Here is a 15,696-nt window from a genome sequence, read left to right as displayed (position 1 = left end):
CCTGCTCATTAGTTAATGAGGAGAGTTTTCTCTGCCCATGTGCCCCTCTGTTCTTCCATGTGACCGAGTTGGAGAGTGTGTGAACACGTGGAGGCGCCGACTGCCCTCCACAGCTCCATCTTTCACGTCTACACACTTCACACTCTGGGGTTTTAATGAAGCATTTCCACCAGGGAAATCAGTCAGCGTGGATAGAAGAAACAAGAGGCGGAGAGGGAATGAAATAACCTAGAAGAGAGTGCATTGACGTGGAGAGTTTATGTCTTGTTATGACTCTTTTAAATGTGAAAAAGTTTTTAAGTTCACAGCTAAACTCACAGTTCGCAGCGTTCTGTTTCTGATCTTTGGATATTCTACCCACACAGTGCTTCTCTTTTTTTCTTATTATACTTTGTTCTGTGTCATTCCCAATTTAGTTGTTTCTATTTCTATTCCAGCTTAAAATATATGACCTATTTAGATGAACCTGCAGCTGTGTTTCATTGTGCAACTGTATTCTTTAACAACAATAAAGTTGAACCTCGAGAATAAAAAACGTTATTAACTGGATTCTGGCAAAAGGCTTTATGATCTCTTCTTATTATAATAAATGTTTCCAGCTGACGCTCTTGTTTTTTCTTGCATTTAAAAAGTTTTTAATAGCAGATTACCAGCTGATTGCTGAAACTATGGGAACACTCGACTATGTACAATGACAAGTAGAATTTTGTTTTCTTCTTTCAGTGATACTTTTTAAATTGTATTTTCTTCCATTTCATTGCAAATTTTATTGATTATGCTCCTATTTACCTGAATATCTGACTACAGCATTGATAATCCTGTGGATTCTATGATGGTAATAAAGTTGAAGTACAACTAAAATTCACAAAGGCTGAAGATTTATTTACAATGAATTTGTGCATAAAAATAAGGTGGATAAATGTACAGTTCTCACTAGTTACTGATGAGTGATGTCTTGACTGTTTATCAGCAGTATGTGGTTATTTTAAAATGTACATTATTTAAACATGTTCCTCTGTTTCCATCTTGTGCATTTTAATTTAAATCACTTCAGGATCCATAAAACAGGACAAAGTCGCATCATCCTGCAGAGAACAGTGAGCAACGACTGAAATGAAGCAAAATTATAGATAAAAGTTTTGGTTTCACATTTGATGTCGTCCCCGGTCTGTTCAGTTCTCAGATTTAGTCGTGTGCTTAACTCTGTTAGTGAGCTGATATAATTGACACTGACATATCATCACTCCTTTAGTTGACAGAGCAAACAGTTTGTTATTTACACATCAAGCAGTTCCAGCACAACATTTGGAGTCGAGTTTCTGGTCGACCCGGCTGGTCCCCTCTCTTTAAAGTCTCTACCATGTTTACCAGAAAGTCTCTAAAAGTGACAGTGTGCTCTTTTTGCTGGGAAAGGTTAAATTCTTTTACACCTTTTCCAATGAAAACAGCTGCCTGCTGTGCCTGAAATTTTATGAGTGAAGTGACAATGAAGCAAAGTGGTAAATTTATGAACTAGACAGGTAAAGAACAGGTTGAATGGAGCTGCAGTGGAGTTATAATCATCTTGTCAAGTTTTACAGACTTTCTAAGTGCAAAACTGAAATTCAATATATTACATTGTGAAAAATCCAACAAAGATTAACAATTGCAATGCTGCTGTTAATCGATGCTCAAAACTGTGAATATATATATTCGATGATGACAACCCAACATGGGAGCCTGCATTTGTCTTGTCAGTAACAGTCCACTATGACTTCTTGTCCTGGTTGTGTGTCTGTGTGAGCGCATGCAGCACTTGCGGTCAGTAAGTCCTGTAGCAGAGAGAGGGGAGAGTTATGGATGTGGTCGCTGCTTTGAGTGAGAACGTGCAGCCTCTCGTCTAAACCCAGAGACCTCAGCACCTTACACACACTGACACACACACTGTGGGCTCCTTTGGTCCCGACCTCTTCAGTATCATCATCATCTACGCTACTGAAACTTCTCTGTGCAGCGACAGACACCCCGTTAGGCCAATCACTCCTCTTCATCTCCAGGATTTTTTTGATCTCCTGCCCCCAGCCCCAACTAGGCAGCTCACAGGACACCCTAGCCAATGTTGCTATGGCAGCAGTTGCATCCAGGGCCCCTAGCGACAGAGGGCAGGCTGTGTCTCTGAGTGTTATCAGCAGTTGACATGCTTTCAAAGCCACAGGTCTATCACAGTCGACCAGACCACTCAACAACGCTGAGATGACTCCCAGCTCGACCAGAGTGTTTAACACAGCGGCTAAATCTGTCTCCACTGCCTCCGAGTGTGTGTGAAGTGTGTACGCCTGGTCAGAAACAACAGCGTACGGGTGTAGCAGGGCGGGATGTGTGTCCAAGCTCTTTCTATAACCCCGCTGACCAGACAAGGCTTCATCTAGCAGCAGCCGAGCCAGCTCCAGTGTGTGAACTTTGACCTCCCAGTCCAGATCAGCACTGCCGAGAGAGAGGACGGAGCGCACAGAGTTCATCAGCAGAGAGGAGGAGGAGGTGGATGATGATGATGGAGGCGAGTGTGAGGAGCTGGAAGAGAACCAGGCGATGAAGTATTGTATGACAGCCCTCCTGGCGAATCCCTCAGTGTCCTTGGAGAGAGTTTCAAGCAGCTGTTTCACTGTTTCTGTCTGAGGACGCACAGATGGTTGAAATTATCAATAACAGTTAATTTACCTCGTACACGGACTTAAAACACGTATTTCTCTCATAACTGTTCTTTATATGTTCATATATTTATGAGCAAAAAACCCAAACTAAGTGATGTCATGAATCAGAAGTGTTAGTGTGATGAAAGGAAATATTTTAATATCAGAATTCATACTAGCAGCTTTGGTTAGACCATTCAAAATGTAACATAATAGACAAGGGGAAAACATAAATATGACAGAAGGTTCTTCCTGTAGAGTCATAAAATGAGAATAATAAGAGTCATGATACAATTGCTTCCTACCTGCTCCTGTGTGAGTGCTGCCCCCTGCCTCCAGCTGTGTGTCAGTGTCTGTGCCAGGGCAGAGATGGCGCTGGCTCTCACATAACTCTCTGGATCCTGCAGTGCCTCCTTCAGGAGAGGAGTGGTGCAGGAGGTGCTGATCATTAGATCCTCAGACCTGTCAGCCACCTCCTCAGGTTGTTTCCGGACACCTGCTACCTTTCCCAGAAACTCCACAGTTGAGTCTCTCACCTCCCAACGCATGTCACACACACGTTTCTTTACCACCTCGATGAGATCTGGCAGGAATACAGACAACCACAAAAAAATGTGATTAACACAGCACATGCTGAGTATTTATGAGCATCACTGACGTGAACTTTACCTCGTCTGAGCTGGTCTGTAATACAGGAGGGGTTTGTACACACACTCCATTTTATTAAGGCCTGGTAGGATTTGTGTAGCACCTGAGTAACAAACAGCAAATATCACAACATGAAATAAAGAATAGATATTTTAATTTCTCCACCTTACTGTGTCTATGTGAATTCTAACATGAAGCAGTTAAGGTGGAGGTGTTGTTACGTGGATAGAGGCTGTGATGTAACGACACCAACATTTTGAAAACTAAAACACATTTTTCTGTCATGAGAAGTATGAAAGATCATCTAACTACAACAATCCAACACTTACCAGGATGTTACATCCCACAACACTAGTCCTGACACTCAGTCTAGTATAATAAAGTGTAACTAACAGTTTTATTAATACTACTACTGTAAACATGCAAACTTACAGTGGGGTCAGAATCAGGATTGGCCAGATACTGTAGCAGAACTGTGAACACCTCATTCGCCTTTTCCTTTGCTCCTAAAACACATACACATCAAATAATCATGATCAATATCATATTTATACAATATATATGTTACATTTTTAAATTGCTTTGGTTGTTAGTGTATTCTTATTGCTGAGAAAAGGAAAGAAGTTTATTTATTTATATACCTGGGCAGCAGCTGAGAGCGGTCAGAGCCTCTAAAGCACATTTCTGAACTTTTCCGCTGCCGATAACGTTCCTGAAAACCTCAGATGATAACGATGTGTGGCCACTGCAGATAGTTAATAATGTCAGAACTGCAGTGACAATTAAACCTGGAGGACAGGGGAGGACATCAGCAGGCTGATGGAAAGAGAGAGAGAGAGAGAGAAAGACAGTGACGTTATTACACTGCTGCATATAAGACACACGGTCCATTTCCCCATCGCTGCTTTGTGCCTCACCATGAGTGAGATGTGTGGTGTGTTTGTCAGGCAGACGCAGATCATAGAGATGCAGGAGGTTTTACTCTTCAGCTGCTCTGTTGTGGAGAATCGATGCTTCTCTGCTGCAGGAATATAAAAGTTGTTAAATGGAACCGATGCTAAACAGCAGAGTTTTATTTTCTGTGTATTACCTGCAGAATTGGTGCCCAGCAGACTCTGACCAGAAATAACATCGAGGGGTAGCAGCAATATTCTGACAGCCTGGGCTGTGTGGACAGTGTCACTGCACAGAAACATAGAAGAAGAATCATTACATCTCCGAACTGAACTTGTGCTGCTGGGGCTAAAGCCACATTCTGCATGAGAGTGTGAACAGATGCTTACTGATGGCCTCTGCGCAGAAACACAGCTGCAGCCTTAATGAGGTCAACAGGTCTGTTGATGTTTAACATGGATGACAGAAGACAGGAGACATGCTTGTCCTGTTTATCACCACCGGAGCTGCTGGAGACCAACATGGAGACAAACATGGAGACCAACATGGAGACAAACATGGAGACAAACATGGAGACAAACATGGAGAGATGTTTAACACTAAAAATTCACTTCATTATCATGACATGTTAAATTTATATTGTGCCGTTAGCCGTCAGTGTGTGCACACGTTTTTCCGTTTTTCCATTTCCTGTTATGCTGTGTTGAGCACTGTACACGATTAGTCTGTCTTTTCAAAGCTCTAATCTACTGTGTGCGTATTCTTGTAAGAGACTCGTCTACCTGTGTGCAGCCAGGATCACATCCATCAGAGGCAGCGTGAGTTGAGCGTAGGCTGTTGTCACCAGCACCTCCAGGGAGTCTGCGACGGTCCGGAGCAGTGTGTCCCGAAGAGGAGGTCTGGCCTGGGCGAGAAGCAGGGCCAGCAGTTTGAGGAGCTGCACACTCTGATGATGCTGTGTGTTTACTTCAGGAACCAGTGACTCCTTGAGGTACTCTGAAAGCGCCATGACTACAGCAGTGTATTCCCCACTGGTCTCCATAGTGACAGCTGTGATGGGCGCACATGTCTGCATGTCATTGCCATCTTTTCTATCTATGCCGTCACTCCTCGTAGACGCCGGCGGCTGAAAATGGAGCAGGACGTGGGCGAGCATTTGATTGGCAGCTGAGGCCACAAAAAGACTCGTGTCTGACTGGAGTCGTAACAGCGGCTGAATAAAATCTGGAAACATATTTCATGTTTCAGAATTAAAAGCATGAAATGGTATTTGGGGACAGTGATGGAAGAAGTACTCAGATATAACACTGTGTCTTATAAAGTGACAGAAGAGATTGTTTACTTTCTACATGAGGGTATCACCTGACTGTACAAAGAGACTGAAAGCCTTTGGATGCTGGAGCATGCTCTGTAATCCCTGGATCCAGCCAATCCGCATACAGGGGTCATCCCAGAGCCCTGCTTCTTGCCAGTGCTGCATATTAAAGACCAGGTCCAGAACAGAGCTCTCCTGTAGAGTCAAGATCATCATCACCAGAGTCAGGTTGGCTTTAGAATAAGTTTAGAAATAATAGTTTCTTAAAAGGGCAATTTGACGTGAGCTCTACCTGAAGGATTTTGAAGCCGTTTTCCCGGGCAGCCATTAAGCCTGTGAGTTTTAGAGTGAAGGACAGGACACCGGGGTCTGAAGCGGTGTTGTAAACCACGGTGGATATGAATTCGAGCAGACAGGGACAGGACTCCAGCAGCGATCCACCATCATCTGAAGAAAAGACAGACATGAGAGAGCCGTCAGATGTTGATTGCAAATCAAAAATGTGTTAAATAATTGAGCAAAATGTTTTGAGCGGTTAATGTACCCAACTATTTTCTGGGTGGGAGAGGTTACAATCAGTCTCATAATGAAGCTGCAGTGTGTCTTTACTGTGTGACTTACAGTTCAAACTTTAATGATGTAAACATCTCTCTGTCTTCCCTATAATAAACTATATCTCTGCTTGCAGCTGAAATCGGAGAGAGTAGCAAGCTCTATCCCAGTCGTTTTGGTACTAACCGGTCTTGGTGAGCTCGGTGAACCAGTCCAGCAGTTTCTCCAGACTTGTGTCATCGTGTAGAGATCTCCCTGAGTCCGCCAGCACCTCACAGACCCGGGGCAGCAGTGAAACACACTCCCTGTCCATGGTGCTCATACAACCTCTGTATACTGCACGCAGGTATACGGCTAAATACTTACACCGAATATTTACTCACATATCTGTTAATACAACTACAAACTAATTTATTTAGTAGAAATAATATGCATATATTTTATGGTAGTTTTACTAAGCGCTCATCTCGCGGGAAACAGTTTCGGATCTACCGGTGCGGGGCTTCCTCTTCTTCCCTTCACGGTCACTTTGAGCGTCATAACAAACGCAGCTGCGTCGTTTATTGATTTATAAACACATGGATTGGCCTACATTGGACGCGCTTCCTCCGCGCCTACTACCCAGCCATATGTTTTACAACTTTACCGTTTTTGCGCAGCCTGTCGCGGCGCCAGCGAGCAGGTTCCGGCGCTCCGTTTCCGTCACGTCGTCCATTTGCACGTAGACGCACATGGTGCCGCACCGGCCGAGGACCGACAGCCTCTTTAGTTTGGGGATTACTGCTCCGTTTTAGCGAGAAATCCGTGTTGTAGTCTTGTTAAATGCAAGATACGGTGGATATGGTGGACGACCCAGAGTACGAAGAGGAAGAGCCTTCCTTCAGCGACTCGGAGGACTTCGTGGATGATGTCGAGGATGAGGGTAAGTGTCAGCAGGAAAGACGCCGGCTTTCGGGCCTGGTGCTAACCGTTAGCTGAGAGCCTCATTAGCGTTAGCTAACGGGTGGGCAGTGGTGGTGCTACCGGTGCTACCAAACCAGATGTATGCCTTATAGCAAATGTGAGTTATAATCAGCGTTAGTGCTTAGATATTTGATTGTGATTTCTAGTATTTTAATTTCAGTATGCCCATCATCGGCTAACATTAACTGATGCTATCTCAGCTCAATTGAACGCCCGTTGAAGCCTCACCCAGACAAACGCTCATTGTGGCCTTGTCGTTATGAAAAGTGAAACAGCACATTAATACACTATTAATTAATAGCACTACAATGTACCCGAATAGATAAAATACCCAGTTCCTAGTTTGTTAAGCCACTTAGCTAAGCTTAGCTAATTTTGTCTAATGCAGCAGTTCTCAAATAAATCTACTTTCCAAATGGCTTTAATATTCATTTTTTGGGTACTAGCTATTGATTATTATAATTTGATAACAATAGGTTAAGCTACTGTCCATTGCACTTCAACCTGAATAGAATTTAATTAATTTTAATTTACATGCACACATTTGTATCAGTATGTGTAGGTCTACAAGTACCGAGACCTTCCACTAGATTTCAATTTAATAACAGCAGCTTTCAGAAAATAAAGTTGAATTAATCCAACTCTACAATTTAAACTAAAACCTGTCATCATAGTGCACCTTCACTTGAATAATTGTTTTGACAGTCATTCAAATGAACATTAATAATAAAGATAAAAATGGTGCTAGTCCTCTTCTGCAGTTTTTATTTAATTAGGAGGCCTGTACCAATACATGGATGCCATAAGTAATACTGTTGTACTTTCCTTCCTCTTTTGTATTCAGAGCTTCTGGATGACATCCTGAGGGAAAAGCCCCAGGAGGCTGACGGCATAGACTCGGTAGTGGTGGTGGACAATGTTCCTCAGGTCGGACCAGAGCGGTTGGAGAAACTCAAAAATGTCATTCACAAGATTTTCTCCAAGTTTGGAAAGATCACTACAGAGTTCTACCCAGATGCTGATGGCATGACCAAAGGGTATGATCTTGTTATGTATAAGTTTGTTGTCTATTATTCTTTATATACTTCCTCAATGTTGAGCGGAAGAGATAAAATATGTCTTCTGTCTGTGCAGGTACATCTTCTTGGAATATGCTTCTCCTACTCAGGCCCTTGAGGCAGTAAAAAACGCAGACGGATACAAACTCGACAAACAACATACATTCAGGGTCAATCTCTTTACTGACTTTGACAAGTAAGTGGGTCACTTCTGTTTAAATGTGCAGCAGATATATGTGTTACAGTGAAATTAATTTTGTTTTCGAACTTTTCCAGGTACATGAACATCAGTGATGTGTGGGAAACTCCAGAGAAGCAGCCTTTCAAAGATTTTGTGAGTTTGTCTTTTTTTTTTTTTTTTAAGCAGTTCTACTAGTTTATAATAGTTCAGCTATTCAGAGGAAATAATAGTTAATTGTTTCAAGAAGCCTCAGTGAGATCAAGAACTCTCTTGCAAGAGTGACAGGAGAGGCCTTTCATTCACCCAAACATTCGTCGCAGCAACTGTTTATACTGGAATTTATGAGATTCCTCATAAAAGATGGGTCCAATGTGTGATGGGGGCTAAACCCCATGATCCTCCCTCTGTGCAGAGGTGTCCTAAAACCTTAATCTGAAGACAATGTAGGGCTTCAACACTCCAGATATCTTGCAGCGTTTTTAGTTTAATATTACCTTTCAATTGCAGCTCAGTAGAGAAACACTGCTTGAAACACAAAGAGAGAATATATTGTATACTAAGATGACTTGAACTTTGAAAGGTATGCACTAGGGTTTAGTAACCCAGGGCGCTACACCCTCATGAGCTTTAGATAAACATTTGAGTGCTTTTTTTGCAGAGAACAAGAGCTGTGGTTTTGGGTGGTTCCTTCATTAAAAGGATTTCAAGAAACAATTGATCAGTATAAATGGTGTTATGTAAGAAATATCTCAGCATCTTGGGCTGTTAGCCCGGTCAGATGAAGACACTGGTATGAAGTATTTTGTTGAAATGCCAGAGATGACCACGTAACGTTTTTACAGTGATGAGTACAGTAACAGTTTGCAGTAATGAATAAAATGCCACTGTGATAGACAGTGTCCAGGTTTAAGGGTAGCAGCAGCAGCATGAGGCTAAAGGTCTCCACGATAGTGTGTTCACTGGATTACAGTAAACGATTAAGGTTGTACAGAATATTACCAGGACAAATACAATGCCCAGATGCAGTAAGCTCCAGTTACCTGTATTTATTCAGGGTAATATGCGCCATTGGATTGAGGACCCAGATTGCCGTGACCAATACAGTGTGATCTACGAAGCTGGAGAGAGGACTGCTATTTTCTCAAATGATGCAAAGGAGCCTATCACAGTTGAAGAGAGAGCAGTAAGTCATTCAGTGCTAGATTCAGTTGGATAGGCTGGTATTGTTGGGTTGCAGATATTTAACCCTTTTGTGTCTTGCTGCAGCGTTGGACAGAGACATATGTGCGCTGGTCTCCTAAAGGTACCTACTTGGCCACATTCCACCAACGTGGAATTGCTTTGTGGGGTGGTGAGAAGTTCAAACAGATTCAGAGGTTCAGCCATCAGGGGGTGTCTCTCATCGACTTTTCACCATGTGAGAGGTAAGGGGTTAATGTAGTGAAGTGCACAATTTAAAATAAGAAAGGTGATTTCTCATTTAGAAAAAGACAGTAGAATATCATCTTTAAAAAATGTTTTTATCTGGTTCCATCATTTCCCTCTATATCTTATGAGTTACGACTCAAACTCTGATCACATAAGTTAAGTGGATGATAGGTATAGTTAGACAAATGTCCAAAGCTTCATGTGTACTCGTGATGTATTGCAGGTATGTTGTGACCTTCAGTCCACTGATGGACACCAAAGAGGACCCACAGGCCATCATCATCTGGGACATTCTCACTGGACAGAAGAAAAGAGGCTTCCACTGCGAGAGCTCTGCACACTGGCCTATATTCAAGTCAGTTCACTTGCTCCTCTTGTAAAATTGCATCAGCTTAAGTGTTTTGCATTTATTCGTTAAAAAGGTATTTGAATTTACTCTAATTGTGGGTATTATTTGTAATTAGGTGGAGCCATGACGGAAAGTTCTTTGCCAGGATGACCACAGACACACTGAGCATTTATGAAACTCCAGTAAGTAGACTTAAAAAAACAACAAAAAAACTATTCTCTATGTACAGTGTACACGTGGCATTAAAGCTATGTTTCTGCTTCTTTCAGTCTATGGGCTTGCTCGACAAGAAGAGTCTAAAGATCAATGGGATCAAGTAAGAGTCCTTCATAATAACATAAAGCATATATTTGGTAATTACATGTTTTAAATGTATGTTTTAATGGTGGCAGCATGTGGACGATAAAATGTGTTTACGTGTTTGTTTACAGGGACTTCTCATGGTCTCCTGGTGATAACATCATAGCATTCTGGGTACCTGAGGACAAAGACATCCCAGCCAGAGTGACTCTGATGCAGCTGCCTTCCCGTCAGGAGATCCGAGTACGCAACCTCTTCAACGTTGTCGACTGCAAACTGCACTGGCAGAGGAATGGAGATTACCTGTGTGTCAAAGTGGACAGAACTCCCAAAGGAACACAGGTACTCAGAGATGAAAAAAAGAGAGCTAGAGAAACTGATGGTGGCTTAAAAATGAAATGCTAAATTTAGTTTTGTCTTTTAGGGTGTTGTTACCAACTTTGAAATCTTCCGCATGAGAGAGAAGCAGGTTCCTGTTGATGTGGTGGAGATGAAGGGTAAGAACAGTATGAACACACAGACGGTTTAGTTTCTAGTAGGAAGTAGACCTGATCTGCTAAAGTTGCCATTTTCCTTCCAGAAAGCATCATAGCGTTTGCCTGGGAGCCCAATGGCAGCAAGTTTGCTGTTCTCCACGGAGAGTCTCCCAGAATAAACGCCTCCTTCTATCATGTCAAAAACAACGGCAAGATTGACCTCATAAGTGAGTAGATGGAGCAGATATGCTAACCTTACTGTTGACTGGTGTTGCACAGTCTGGGACACGCTGTAAACCTCTGTGCCACTGATCTTTTTCTACAGAGATGTTTGACAAGCAGCAGGCCAACAGCATTTTCTGGAGCCCCCAGGGACAGTTTATGGTGCTGGCTGGACTCAGGAGGTCAGTTAACTCTGCTTGTGTTTGCATTAGTGAGTGACAGGAACTGGCTGCTGTTGACAAACAACAAGAATAACTTATCTGACACCTCCTGTAAAAGCGACTCTCCTGATTATTATGTGGGTTTAATTTTGTGTGCAGTATGAACGGAGCTCTTGCCTTTGTGGACACATCTGACTGCACCATGATGAACATAGCAGAGCACTACATGGCCTCTGACGTGGAGTGGGACCCAACTGGTCGCTACGTCGTCACCTCGGTCTCCTGGTGGAGCCACAAGGTATTCACTGCTCCGTCACTCCAGAAATGTACCTTTTCCTGCCACTTTTTAAACTTTTAAAATGTATACTATTCATGGCCTGTTCCTCTGTAGGTGGACAATGCGTACTGGCTGTGGACATTCCAGGGTCGTCTTCTTCAGAAGAACAACAAAGATCGCTTCTGTCAGCTCCTCTGGAGACCCAGACCTCCTACCCTGCTCAGCATAGAACAGATCAAGGTACAGCTTTATTTATAAATACAGTTATATATATATCCTCTGTATACTTTATATATTTTATGACAATACACTATAGTAAATGTCCCTCTATCTTTTACAGATGATCAAGAAGGATCTTAAGAAATACTCAAAGATCTTTGAGCAGAAGGATCGTCTGAGCCAGTCCAAGGCTTCTAAGGTTTGACTGGTTTAATTTCTTCAACTAGATCCTTTCTGGATTTTGTTTTTTGGGAATGGTACTTTAGCAAGGATCGTCCATCTTTAACTGTTGCTAACCATGGATTTAACTAATCATATGAGCCGGGAATGAAGATTAAATGATGTCTCTCAAGAAGAGAGAGCTGTAAAACACAGCTGGGTTTACATGTTAATTTAATTACACTGGTTAATGCGATTGGCAGCATGTGTAACCTGAGCATCGAGCTTTGTTGTTAAGCTAACATTAGTGTCACAAGGCAAATGTTGATCCTGTTATGATTTGCACAAAGAAGCGTTTAAGCACAAGATGCTGAATATTTTGGGTGTTTGTGTGAGTAGGAGCTGGTGGACAAGCGCAGAACCATGATGGAAGAGTACCGCCGCTACAGGGAGGTGGCGATGCAGATCTATCAGGAACAGAAGAGCATCCGCCTCGAGCTCAGAGAAGGTGCGACTTTTTTTGTTTTGTTTTTCTCCTTCAACCACTTTTCCCCTAAATTAAGAGAATCTGACATTTTGTTGTGTGTTCCAGGAGTGGACACCGACGAGCTGGACAGCAACGTGGACGACTGGGAAGAGGAGACCATTGAGTTTTTTATCAACGAAGAAATCATTCCCCTTGGAGATCTGTAGTCCCCTACGCAGGTAACACTTGTTTAAAAGGTCCAACAGTCAGATTTAAGACTTATCTAAGTTATTTCTAGCTCATAGAGATAGTTTATGTAAATTTAACCCAAAGCGGAAACAAACACTCACATTCTCCGTCTGTACTTAACTTGTTCTTTTTCCCTCCGTCTCAGTCCATCCGTTTTTGTGTGGAAGGAGGAGAGAGGACCTGCGTCATTGACTGGAGAAGGACGACGACCACCACACTTTGAATCTCGGGGTTCATAACGAGCCTCATCGCTCAACTTTAGTGACATCGTCAACGTGCGCCTTGCGGATCAGCAGCCACATCGAGAGACAACAGAGGATACTCTGTATTTCCTGTCTCTCACATCATCCGCCCCATTTTGTTTTCTCTGTGGAACTTGATTTAGTAAAACTGCCTCTTCTTTTCTATTCATAAATTGGAGTCAATCTCTCTAATCTCAGCCCTGTCATTTATTGGACCTTCTTCCGGGGTTTTTTTTAGTACTAGCCTCATCATGCTAGTGTGTTATCATTGGGCAGCACAGAGTGCCATACCAGTGGGGGGTGGAGGTGTTCTGACTAAACAAGTAGCCTTGTTAATAAATGTGCTGATGTGGCGCTATAGTGGCCTGTATCCTCCTCCTTTCAGACTAGGCTTTCACACAGGGAGGGGTTGCGCAGCGGGAATAACTTTAAATAAACATTCAAACTCATTATTAACTGGCTCTGACTTCTTGTTTGTTATTTATTAAAAGGGAATCGTCTGTTCTCCTGGTCACAATTAAAAGATGCAATCACAGGCATCGAGCTAAATCTATAGATGGTCCTGAAAAAACTACTTTGATTTAAAAGAAAAAAGAAAGTTAAACAAATGGTTTGAGAATTCTTTCAGTAATTTACCAAATATAGTATCACTGTGCATTAAAGATGTTTTGGTGTTGTCTGTCCCAGAAATGTTTACATACGGCTAATCATACGAGACTAATCAGTTAAAAGGGGAAAATACTGATACTGTTAGTAACATGAATGGGAAATAGTTTCCCTATAATGTAACCAAAGCTGATACATAGGCAGTAACACCATCTTTTTCTCTTCCTCGTAAATGTAGCATCTTTACAAAATGAAGCTTTAACTGAAGTGAAATAATCAGAGTGAAAACCCAAGTGGCTGTTGTATTTCTACCAACAATGGTTCAGCTGTTACAATACAGTTTTTAAATGTATTGATAGTTTTCATTTTAATTGTTTTCTATTCATTAACACAGATGTACAGGTGATACCGTTTACTTATGCACTAAAGAAAGGTTGACACATGTATCATGATTGGGATTATACAGGTACAGTACGTTTTGCAGTCACATTCCTGAAACACTGAGGCTTCTGTTCTTTCATTATCTTAGCTGCAGCTGAGACTTTAAAATGACTCTAAACAACAAATCTAATTTTAAAAACTCTTCTGAGTGTTTCAGCCTAAACTCAGCTGCTGACGCATCATCTAGCTGCCAATAGAGACTTCTGTTTGTGGTTTAAAGTGAGTAAATTATAAAGAAAATGTGCATAGGTGGAAATTTATCTCTGCTTTGACTTTTACTGTGATTCAAAATATTTAAGTGAGGGTCACTCACGGCTTCATAATACTGTGTATTTTGTGGAAAAGAAAATATTTTAGTCAAACCAAGATCACAGGTTCTCTCTGTTCCTCTGGATAGCTGCTCTTTCATTGAGGTGAAAGTTATGCTTGAGTTTTCTCATAGACGTTAAAGCCTTCACTGCTCTGGCTCAGACGGCGTTAAGTAAATTAAAACATGATAGGAATTCTTTGAGATGAAGATATAAAGTTATCAGAAGTGAAATGGGTCAGTTAGGATATTAACGCTGGAGGCTGCAGAAATCGTTAATGGACCAGATGTATGTTCACGCTCTCTCATACAGACGATCAGTGCGTTTGAGAACAGTTAACAAATATTTGTAGAAGATGTTATGTAGCAGGAGCCTGGTGGAAACTTCCACACAATCTGAACCATGACTCATTTTTGAGAATCTGCATCACGAGTCTTCTTCCAAAATCAACAACAGGCTTTTGATTTGGGTTTGGAAACATGACAATGCACATTTGGTGCTAAGCTTGCAATGACTTATCCAAATATTTTGTGGGGTCTAACTATAAATCTGATCTTCACTGGAAATGTTTTTTATTTTTAGGAGGAAAAAAAAAAAGCTGGTGTGATCCTAACTTCCAGCGAAAGAGCAGTGATGTGGAGACAGCAGCCACCTCCTCCTTCACCCACTGGCTCACAGATGTTAAAAATACTCATTAAGAAGCAGATGTTGAGTCTCTATTCAAACATGGACAATAGTGTGTTTAGGCTGTTATGGACACACGTGTACTGAAGAGAAGAAAGCACGTACACAGTAAGTACCTGACAAACAGAAACAGCTGTACAAACACTGCAGTATAATCACCTAAATATTCCTACTCTTGATGTTCATACTCATTTAGAGGTTGTGTATGTGAGACGACGTTACGGTAGCTACAGAAGGATTAAGAAAGACAGATTTTATAGTTATGAACTCCCACCCAGCTTGGCCACAAACCACAAAGCAGGTTTTAAATAGTTTTAATTGTTCAGTTGTCTTAATAATGTTTTTTTTTTTCCATTTGCCCGAAAACCTTAAAATGAAAACAATACAGCTAGAATTAACTTAACCTGAAAATGTGAACTGCTGAGTCAACTACCGAGTAAAACCTTTGTGATATTTAAGTTATTAAGTTATGGTTTGGTCTGTTTAAGCTAAAAATAGTCAGAAACAGTCAAAACGAATAAAGTAAACAAGCATTGTACTACATTAAAAGTACATGAAAAGGTGGTGTTTTTAGTAAAAGGTTGATGGTTTTACTCTTAACTACACATAAAGGAGCTGCTACACTGTTAAATCTGGCCTTGCTGTATATTAATAGTCAGAGGGGTGGAAGAGGCCTTGTTAGGGTTCGAGGGTTAGGGGTTACATGTAAGTAAAAAATACTATGTTATCCTGACTTAAGATACTATTTTATTAGAAGAAACTCTTCATACAGCTTTGTGGTGTTTCCCTGTAGCTTAACAAAGTAAAAGTATCATAACATTTCAATATA

At 41.5% G+C, this 15,696-nt stretch overlaps 2 protein-coding genes across 4 annotated transcripts; one reads left to right on the top strand and one right to left on the bottom strand.

Annotated features, from left to right (window-relative positions):
- Nucleotides 1-763: 763 nt before the first annotated feature.
- brat1 (BRCA1-associated ATM activator 1) lies at nucleotides 764-6,579 on the bottom strand. Of its 3 annotated transcripts, none has more exons than XM_026358698.1 (12): nucleotides 6,265-6,579; nucleotides 5,819-5,973; nucleotides 5,574-5,721; nucleotides 4,994-5,435; nucleotides 4,601-4,720; nucleotides 4,408-4,499; nucleotides 4,235-4,335; nucleotides 3,959-4,133; nucleotides 3,750-3,823; nucleotides 3,339-3,420; nucleotides 2,975-3,252; nucleotides 764-2,651 (listed from the first exon to the last, which is right to left on the bottom strand). In XM_026358698.1, the coding sequence occupies exons 1-12, from the start codon at nucleotides 6,398-6,400 to the stop codon at nucleotides 1,734-1,736; spliced, it is 2,721 nt and encodes a 906-aa protein (XP_026214483.1). In that variant the 5' UTR covers nucleotides 6,401-6,579; the 3' UTR covers nucleotides 764-1,733. The 3 variants fall into 3 exon arrangements, with proteins under 3 accessions (XP_026214483.1, XP_026214481.1, XP_026214482.1); XM_026358696.1 differs by having other exon boundaries at nucleotides 765-2,651; nucleotides 4,235-4,338; XM_026358697.1 differs by having other exon boundaries at nucleotides 765-2,651; nucleotides 4,235-4,338; nucleotides 4,601-4,717.
- A 206-nt stretch (nucleotides 6,580-6,785) lies between these two features.
- eif3ba (eukaryotic translation initiation factor 3, subunit Ba) lies at nucleotides 6,786-13,284 on the top strand. Its single transcript, XM_026360402.1, has 19 exons — nucleotides 6,786-7,000; nucleotides 7,886-8,078; nucleotides 8,176-8,295; nucleotides 8,376-8,433; nucleotides 9,335-9,463; nucleotides 9,547-9,704; nucleotides 9,932-10,063; nucleotides 10,173-10,239; nucleotides 10,327-10,373; nucleotides 10,489-10,699; nucleotides 10,782-10,854; nucleotides 10,938-11,060; nucleotides 11,159-11,237; nucleotides 11,376-11,514; nucleotides 11,608-11,733; nucleotides 11,834-11,911; nucleotides 12,271-12,379; nucleotides 12,464-12,576; nucleotides 12,732-13,284. The coding sequence occupies exons 1-18, from the start codon at nucleotides 6,901-6,903 to the stop codon at nucleotides 12,562-12,564; spliced, it is 2,043 nt and encodes a 680-aa protein (XP_026216187.1). The 5' UTR covers nucleotides 6,786-6,900; the 3' UTR covers nucleotides 12,565-12,576; nucleotides 12,732-13,284.
- The last annotated feature ends 2,412 nt before the right edge of the window (nucleotides 13,285-15,696 follow it).

The sequence above is a fragment of the Anabas testudineus genome, chromosome 1 (assembly GCF_900324465.2).
Source record: "Anabas testudineus chromosome 1, fAnaTes1.2, whole genome shotgun sequence".
Classification (NCBI taxonomy): domain Eukaryota; kingdom Metazoa; phylum Chordata; class Actinopteri; order Anabantiformes; family Anabantidae; genus Anabas; species Anabas testudineus.
Note: the sequence above shows the minus strand (reverse complement) of the source record. Positions and strands in the feature narration are given on the sequence as shown.

Bases quoted from the DNA above. Each gene is read 5' to 3' on its own strand.
- brat1 (XM_026358696.1), bottom strand. From the start codon at position 6,400: ATGAGCACCATGGACAGGGAGTGTGTTTCACTGCTGCCCCGGGTCTGT. The intron at 4,500-4,600 runs GTAAGCATCTGT...GTTTCTGTGCAG, and splicing joins TTTCTGCGCAGAGGCCATCA to TGACACTGTCCACACAGCCC. The intron at 4,339-4,407 runs GTAATACACAGA...ATATTCCTGCAG, and splicing joins GCTGGGCACCAATTCTGCAG to CAGAGAAGCATCGATTCTCC.
- eif3ba (XM_026360402.1), top strand. From the start codon at position 6,901: ATGCAAGATACGGTGGATATGGTGGACGACCCAGAGTACGAAGAGGAA. The intron at 11,238-11,375 runs GTCAGTTAACTC...TTTTGTGTGCAG, and splicing joins GTGCTGGCTGGACTCAGGAG to TATGAACGGAGCTCTTGCCT. The intron at 12,380-12,463 runs GTGCGACTTTTT...TGTGTGTTCCAG, and splicing joins CCGCCTCGAGCTCAGAGAAG to GAGTGGACACCGACGAGCTG.